The following is an 8,626-nucleotide window of genomic DNA, read 5'->3' as shown; positions in this document are numbered from 1 at the left end:
CGCTGCATGTTAATGAAAAGTGACTGGCGTTCGAGGAAAATGTGAACGTATTTCACGCCACGCCACTGTAACATTTCCCCGGAAAAGAAAAAATGTCTGGTTTTTAGAAATGAAATGAATCAAACTAATAAAGCGGACGTACCTATAGACGGTAGAATCAATCCAAATCCTTGAGTTTAGCAGTCGAAGAATCGTTTGGAGAATATAGATAACATTGTTCGAAGGGGCGAACGGAGAGAGGATGGCCGTGACGGGAGCAGCGCTTGGCTGCTCTCTCACCGCGCAGCTGCTGGAAGGATGCATGACAGCTTGACGAGCGGGTCTTCTAGCCAATCAGAAAACGCGGTGCTGCTCCATCCTGCGGTCGCGCACATTGTTTTGACCAATGGCAGCTGCCGCGTGGCCAATCAGCCCACCGTGCTCCTTCACTGAAATTCTTCATACAAATGTATGGCACTCGATGAGACATTTCTCTCATATAGGACCTCTTTATATCATGGATGTACAATAAGACCGCTTTATACACAGAGTAGGCTACGATAAGGACCCGTTGGTTATCTTTTAGTTGAATTGACTTACTTTATATATGCCTGCTGCTTTTTCTTGAATGACATTAGGTGTTATTTTATCTAGACTCAAACATGAACCATTCCTGCTTCCATTTAGCACATAATCCCATGTGGAACAATTACTCATATCCTTTCCTTAAAGTAGAAATAACATTACATATAAAATAACATATCATAACATAAAACGCCTAAATAGAAATCCTGAGTAAAAAATGTTACTTCAGTAAAAATACAGCTAGAAGTATGATCAGTAAAATATACTCAATATATCAAAAGTAAAAGTAGTTGGCTTCCAACTCATAATGCAGAATGACTCCTTTCAAAATGGCATATTGTGTACTATAGAATATTATAGTATTCTGTTTTTATCACTGACAAATAAGAGTATTTAGATTTTGTAGTTTGTCAATGTGGAGCCGATTTTAGATACTTTGTGTACTACTATAGTACGGAAGCATACCATACAAGCAAATCAAACATTTTTCAAGGTGAAATGTAAATAGTAACGGTGTCAAAAAAGTGTCAAATAAAAGTAGTGGAGTAAATAATTTCCCCCTGAAATGTAGTGGAGTAGAAGTATAGAGTAGCATGAAAACTCAAGTAAAGTAGTCCATGTCAAAAGTGTGCCTAAGTACAGCACTTGAGTAAATGTGGGCTACTTAGTTACATTCCAACATTGCATGTCTCACCTGCATAGGAGTGTGTCTATAACAACCAAAGAGTCAAATGGATTTAAAGGTTGAAAGGGATTCCAATTTTTGCAAAAAGTATTCCTTTAAATGCATCTTTTATACAAAAACCTTGACAACTAACTGGGATGTAAAGCCTGTAGAAAATGAATTGTGAATTGAGCACAGTGACTTTACTGACCCATACAGATTTAAAGTCCCTATACTTTATATACTATATATAGGGTCAGATAGCATCTCATGCTTGCTATTGAAACAAAGAAGCATGCAATCATGTTTTTCATAAATTGGACAACTTTTATTTGTCAGTGTTTCGGCTTCTAAGTTAACATCCAAATTACAGTGATAACCGACTGCATCTCATTTAGTTATCAAAACAAGCATGTGGTCAGTTTTATGGCCTCTGCCTTTCCCTAGTGTAGTGTTCAGTTACAAAGTTTCCTTTGTTAGACTGTGTTTCTGAAAGATCTGCATTGTTCCCTGTTTCAAACCACCCTGTAGTGTATGTTCCCACCAACGGAGATAGAATAGAATAGAATAGAATCTTTATTGTCCACCAGGGTGGAAAGTTTTCAATACTGGGATGGATTCACGGTGCGTCTACGATAACATTGAATATGTTTTGGCCTCCTGGGTATTTATCATTGACTGTATAAGTGCATTTATCCATTTGAGGACAATCTGTCTTAACCTAAGGTGTGTGGGGGCGGGGCAATTTAAGAGAGAGAGTTTCAACAGAAGCTCTGAGCATGATTCATATTATGGAATAGAGCTAAATTGATGCCGATAATACCTGGGTGAAACCAGTAAAAGTCATGATCATGAGCAAGATTCCAAAAATCCAGCACAGGCTAAGAAGCTCCCCCTGGCTTCCGTTTTATGAGTGAGAATAGAGTCAACAAGAGAGGAGGTGGAGTTGCTTGTTCACAGACTTCCTATGCCTAATTCCTATGCACACAAATATCTGTTGGAAACTTTGCTTCCATTGAATATGTAGCTTTTCAGCCAAGGTCCACCGCTAGAGCGATATTTCAAATCATTATTATTAGGTTCTGTGCAGCCTATTTGATGACTTTGCTGACTATGATCTGTTCTGATTTTGACTATGTAATTGTCGCTGGTGATTTCAACATTCATGTTGACAACCCCCAAGATAGAGGGACACAAGAGCTGTGCTGTATCATTGATAATTATGGGCTAACTCAACATGTGACGGAGCCCACACACAATAAGGGCCACATCCTGGACCTAATTATCTCAAAAGGTCTGAATATTTCCAAGGTTGTGGTGAATGATGTTGCTTTCTCTGATCACTCCTGTATGTGTTTTTACCAGCACTATCTCTGTGCAAAAAAAGCGTCCAAACAAAGGTATTTGAAAAACGATACATCACTGAGAGCACCAGTGAAAGGTTCATTCGGCTTTTCTCTTCCACTTCTCCCCCCTCTGAAGCCTCAGTAACTGAGCTTGTAGATAATTTCAACTGTAGAATTACTAACGTTATTAACACCATTGCTCCTACTAAGGTCAAAGTTCTCTCAAGCAAAAACAAATTGCCGTGGAGAAATGTCACGCTTGTAAGATCTGAAAATCTTTGAAAAGCTGAACGCAGGTGGCGAAAAATAATCTCCATGTCCACTACGACACCTTTAAAGAGACACTACGCATTTCTAACATGGAACTGAGGAATGCAAGACGGTCTTTCTTGTCTGATATATATTGCTAAAAACAATAATAATTCCTGTGCTTTGTTTACTATTGTTGATAGGTTAACAAATCCTCCAGTGACAGTAGCAGTTGAATTTTATCCACCAAGGGTTACAATGACTTTGCAATCTTTTTCAGTGAAAGAATTCAAAAAATTAGGCAAACAGTCAGTGTCTTCATAGGTACAGGATGTATTTTTTCACAATGTCCAGACAAAACTAATCCCAATATGACACAATTTCAAATGATTACCTAGGACAGCCTAGAGGACATTATACAACATCTAAAAACCTCGTCCTGTTGCCTCGATATCCTACCGACGGGCTTCTTCAAAAATGTTTCAAATTGTTTGGCTTCTGATCTTCTGCATATTGTAAAAAAGTTGCTTTTTTGTAGTATCTTCCCACAGGCCCTGAAAACTGCAGTCATCAAGCCTATCTTAAAAAAGAACAATCTAGATATGTCAGAAATGGACGACTATAGGTCAATATCAAACCTACCATTTTTAAGCAAAATCAATGACAACAACCTTTTTCCATTCCTAAATAATATGTTTTATTGGGATTTCGACCACACCACAGCACTGAGATGGCTCTTGTCGAAGTCTTTAATGACATCCACTTGAACACAGACAGTGGCAAAACTACAGTCCTAGTAGTACTCGATCTCAGTGCTGCATTCAATACGGTTGACCACAATATACTATTGGATCAAATGGAAAACTGGGTTGGCCTCTCCGGATCTGTACCAAAGTGGTTCCAATCCTTCTTAATAATAATGTGTTTGATGTTTTATGTAAAGCACTTTCAATTGCACTGCTGCTGAAAAGTGCTATTCAAATAAAATTGCCTTGCCTTGCCTGAGAAAAAGATCTTGGAGCTGAGCCAGCCATTGTCTCCTGTGTTGTTGCTAAAGGAACACTGCACTATGGGACAAGCAGCTTTCTGGGCTGACGAGTGCAGCAGTTTCTTCCCAACACATGACAAAGATGGGATTGTGCAGCACTGTGTGTTTGTGTTTGTGTGTGTGCATAGCAATACAGACTCAGTCCAACCTCCACATCCAACTATGTGTCGCTTTCTAGGCTACGCACGAACATACTGTACTGTACTATACTGTGCGCACAAAAGATTGAATCGCCAAGAAGCTTGGAATACCCTCTTTAGTCAGTTATTCAATTTTTATTTCTCTTTGATGTTAGCTGAGGAAAAGTGTTGATCCATGAGTGCAGCTGTGTGTGACTTACTATCTGTGTGCAAACATTTCTGAGCATTTTACATTGCACTTGTAGAGCCTAGCTCAATTATCAGTATCTTTTAAAAGATGCAGTATAAAATGGTAATACCTCTGGAGTTCACATCAAATCTTAACATCATAATGACAATATAAACAGACAACGCCATATTAGTGTTTATTCAAATGTATTAGCTACTAAAATAAATATTTTTCTGATATCCGCTTTACTTTACGAGAAAATGACAGACATTAAACAAGTTTGCAGCTTTCAGAAAAAACGCTGAGCGCACACACACACACACACACACACCCACACAACGGCTGTGTACATTGAACAAATGCCAATTGACACTGAGTAGTCACTGAGTGACATTTACAATGTGGGTGACAGGCTAGACTGCAAGACTGTGCAAGATGCAAGCAAATGTAAACACACCTTCAAGACAAGATTTCTGACTTACACAAAATGTTGCAGTTCATGTGGCAAGCAGGTGTCTCACATCTGTCTGAGGTCCATGGCCTCAATGGAACAAGCTGCTTTAAGGATTCATTCCTACTGTATTTGCTAAATGTCATCTCTTTTTAATACCTAAAGATTCAAATCATTTTATGTACTCAACACATGCAACAGATTAATGTATCTAGCTGTAAAAGAGCTAAAGAATTCTTGAGTTTGGGCCACCATGTTGTCTGATCATTTAAAGTGTTCATATTATGCTTAATGGCTTTTCCCTTTCACTTTATAATGTTATATATCTTTTTTTGTGCACGTTATAGGCTTACAAAGTTAAAAAGCCCACACTCCACTCAAAGGCACTTACCATCTTCTGGAGAAAACACTGTTTAAGAAACTGCTCCAAACAGCTATATTGTAGTGCATCACTTTGTAACACACGTTATAATGCTCGCCTAGCTGCTAGCATGGCACACCCTCATACTCTGCTTCTGACTGGCTAGTAGTCCTTACCTAGCTACAGCGCATGTGCGACTTCCAACACAGATGAAACAGAAGTGTGATGCCTCCCTCGGTAGCTAAAACAGAGAGCTCAACACACAGGGTGAAAAGAGGAGCTGCAGCAGTACAACAAAAAATATGGTGTTTTTTGAAAATTAAACCATGTAATATTTAATGTAATGTGATTCTGATAGAACCTCAAAATACAATTATGAACATGAAAATTAGCATAATATGAGACCATCCAAAGACATGTTCACTCCCAAGAATATGTGACAACGTACTTACCGTGACAACTTGTAAGTCAGTACTGGGTCTATTTAGCTTCTTGTGCATTATTGTATCACTGCTCACAAATCGTGTCTACTTGTGACCCACTTATTAGTTTCATATGTATGTATGTATGAGCAGGTAAAATTACAAGTGATCTATTTCCTGGTTTATTTAAATATTTTTTTTAACATTACAATTACTTAGCACTTTACAAGAATCAATACGCAATGTTTTGTTGACTACATTGATTATGATAATATTCTATTAGGCTATATATATATATATATATATATATACTATGATTTCCAGCCCTTTTAGTGCAAAGGAAGGCTTAGCTGGTCTACGCCCAACATGACAACAGCAATGGAGTCTGGCAGCACTTTTCATTAAAACATTGTCTCTTAAAAAAAGTTTTTCTTATAAAAATGTTTTTGTGTCATAATTAGAAGCTACTTTGGTTATGAAGGAAGATCAATATTCACATCATTACTAATTCTGTGTATTGAGTGCGGCTATATCTGTACAAATACAGACACAAAGAAGGTAATGTAAAGATATTCAAGCACATTTCACTTCACTTCTTAAAAAACCCCTAATTGGATCCTTTTTGGCCTATGGCTCAACTGTGGACATGAGTTGTGAGCAGTTTAACTTGTGATTTTGTTTCCTTCTCAAATTTATCATTATATCAAAATGATTTTTTTTCCTCTTTCTTCTGTTTTATCCGATGACCACTCTGATTTATCTCTGAACCCTTTGAGAAGTACTGCTTTTTAACACTGGCAAAGGCAGCACTAAGATTACCAGACTGCCACTAGGTGTCAGCAGTGTCAAAGTGTTAGGTTACTATGCTCTGTATCCCTCCTTTGATTCCAGTTACATACATTTCCATATAGTGGTACAGAAATAAAATCATTTGATCTTCAAAATTCATGAAGAACAAATATGTTCAACATTGTGAATATAGACTTTAATGGTTAAAACTTGGTCATGTACAGTAAATACACACATGCAACATTCCCAATAGTACAGAACAGTATTGTATGAAGCATTTTAACAGTACGCAGTATAAGGACCAATTTGTTACAACAGAATGCTTCTTAATGAAAAAATATAGCTTGTATCAAAAAACTAGTCTAATCAGCTGCCGATAAGAAATCTACAAGACAAGCGAAGAAAAATCAGACTTTACTATATCCAAACCCAATCTAACATTGTGTCACATGAATAATGCACCAACTTTTCTTTAACAGCACAATCAGAACTAACACAACAAACAATACCACGGAAATGTCTTGTTTAAAAAATAAAGCTTATCTTTCCAGATCATAAACAAATTAATTTGCCACTTCTTTCATTGTCTCCTTGTTCTTCCTCACTTCCTCGAGCTTCTTGTCCTGTTAGTGTTTAAAAGCAGAAGCATCATGTAGTTTTCATCATTTTAGCATTACACATGATATAGTTCCATGTGCAGATAGGAGCTTACCTTCTCCTTGAATTTCTCATTGAGAGCGGCCATCCTTGCGGTGCGGTTCTCTTTATTTGCCTCCATCTTTTGAATGAGTTTCTCTTTTGCCAGCTTGCTAAAGTTGCATTCTTCTTCTATGGCCTTCTGGATGACTTCCTTCTCGTGCTCTCGTTTCTCAGCTAAGTGTTTCAGCACCTCAGCCTCGTAGCTCTGACAAAACGAATAAAGAAAATTTTTTGCGGTAAAAAAAACTGAATTCTAAACTCGCTCGCAAGGCTTTACAGCTGGGTCAGTGGTATTCACAGTGGTAGTTTGTTCACTTGTGTTAGTAATGTGTTATTTCTGACAATACCTTGCGTCTCTCTTCTGCCGCTTCCAGTTTCCTTTTAATCTCATCCAGTGATGTTTCCTTTTTCTTAAGAGGGGTTAATGGGAATTCACTCTTGGTATCTGGGGTTGAGGGTCTCAGGATGACCTCAAATGCTTGACCGGAAGTACGCTTGTTCAGCTCTTTAACTTGGATGTCTGCAGAAGTGTGATGATGTGAGGTCAGAGGTCATGGTCACAACATAGCAATATTTGAGTTTGATACCAATATCTAGGGCTGGCTATTGTTTAAACATTTCAATATACCGTGACTTTGATACCAGCTCCTGAACAATACTATTTTTGGATGCCAATTTTATAAAAAATCTATTTCAACCAAAAGAAATTACAACTTTACACCCAAAAATCTTTTTAGTTATATTTCAGCTCCTAGAACATGATCCCTGCCTCTGCGTAAGGTTTTTCCTGCATGCCTCTACGTCGTGTAACGCTAGACAGCCAATCGGCAGCATTATTAAATCTTGCAAGAAGCATGCTGCATGCTTATTGGCTCACAGACGCTGAGATGAGGTATTGAAGGAAGAGACATTTTTTGATACAAAGCCTAAAAAGTATCAAATTCATACCAAGCCCTACCAATTTCAGCTATTTTTTCTTGACAAACAATCAACAGATTACTATGTCAACTAATTTTTGGGATCAACCAAGTGATCTACTATAGCCATACTTCACTTCCAGCCATAGCTAATGCTTCCATTGAGATTCATTGTCTGACTGAGGATAATTAAAGGAGGTTGAGCTAGTCTCCTACTGCCTTTTTAGGCTTTTAGGGGTCACTACTCTGTCAGAGAGGTCAGAGGAGAACAATAATCCCAGCTGTGTGGCAGCAATCTGTGTTTCCGATGAAGGGGAAATCAAAACAAGATGTGGAAAAACAAAGAATGATTTTATATATTGTACGAGTACTGCTTTGCATATCTTCCTAACTGGACGAGCAAATATCAGATTGTTTAAGTGTTTCTCAATAAAGATGTCCTAACCTGGTCCATGCATTAGCAAACAGGCTAAGCAGTGTGTTGCTTGTTTAAAAAACTACTCGCCCTGGCTCTATTTTTGTGAAGTTCCGTGCACTTCCTCGACCTCAATGATCAAAACCAACACCAAAACTGCACTTCAACTATATAGACACAAGACTGACAAAAGGTAACTTAACTTAGCAAATGTTAGCTGCTAGTTAGCAGAACCACAGTAAAGTGCCAACCGAGCTGAGCTTCAGAGGAACACACAGCAGTCAAAGGCAATGTTGACAGGCTTTCTCAGGGATTGTTGTTGACTGAAATATAGCAGTGTTGACTAAAAGGCTCTGGTTTCTAACACTAAGAGGCAATCTTATGTTATATCT

The 8,626-nt window shown here is 38.0% G+C and overlaps 2 protein-coding genes across 3 annotated transcripts in view; both read right to left on the bottom strand.

The window, feature by feature from the left end:
- The window catches only part of paqr7b (progestin and adipoQ receptor family member VII, b), a 3,941-nt gene extending 3,632 nt beyond the window's left edge, over nucleotides 1-309 (bottom strand). The window contains exon 1 of one of the 2 annotated variants that reach the window (XM_032519216.1): nucleotides 143-309. The gene's annotated coding sequence lies outside the window, so the exon portion shown is untranslated. The remainder of the gene's footprint in view (nucleotides 1-142) is intronic. The other variant, XM_032519215.1, reaches the window with a different exon arrangement.
- Nucleotides 310-6,383: 6,074 nt separating this feature from the next.
- stmn1b (stathmin 1b) overlaps nucleotides 6,384-8,626 on the bottom strand; it is a 3,836-nt gene continuing 1,593 nt past the window's right edge. The window contains exons 3-5 of the mRNA XM_032519539.1: nucleotides 7,250-7,422; nucleotides 6,916-7,107; nucleotides 6,384-6,826 (exon numbers count right to left, since the gene is read on the bottom strand). Coding sequence (XP_032375430.1) covers nucleotides 6,767-6,826; nucleotides 6,916-7,107; nucleotides 7,250-7,422 — 425 coding nt within the window. The 3' untranslated portion in view covers nucleotides 6,384-6,766. The remainder of the gene's footprint in view (nucleotides 6,827-6,915; nucleotides 7,108-7,249; nucleotides 7,423-8,626) is intronic.

The sequence above is a fragment of the Etheostoma spectabile genome, chromosome 6 (genome assembly GCF_008692095.1).
Source record: "Etheostoma spectabile isolate EspeVRDwgs_2016 chromosome 6, UIUC_Espe_1.0, whole genome shotgun sequence".
NCBI classification, from domain to species: Eukaryota; Metazoa; Chordata; class Actinopteri; order Perciformes; family Percidae; genus Etheostoma; species Etheostoma spectabile.
Note: the sequence above shows the minus strand (reverse complement) of the source record. Positions and strands in the feature narration are given on the sequence as shown.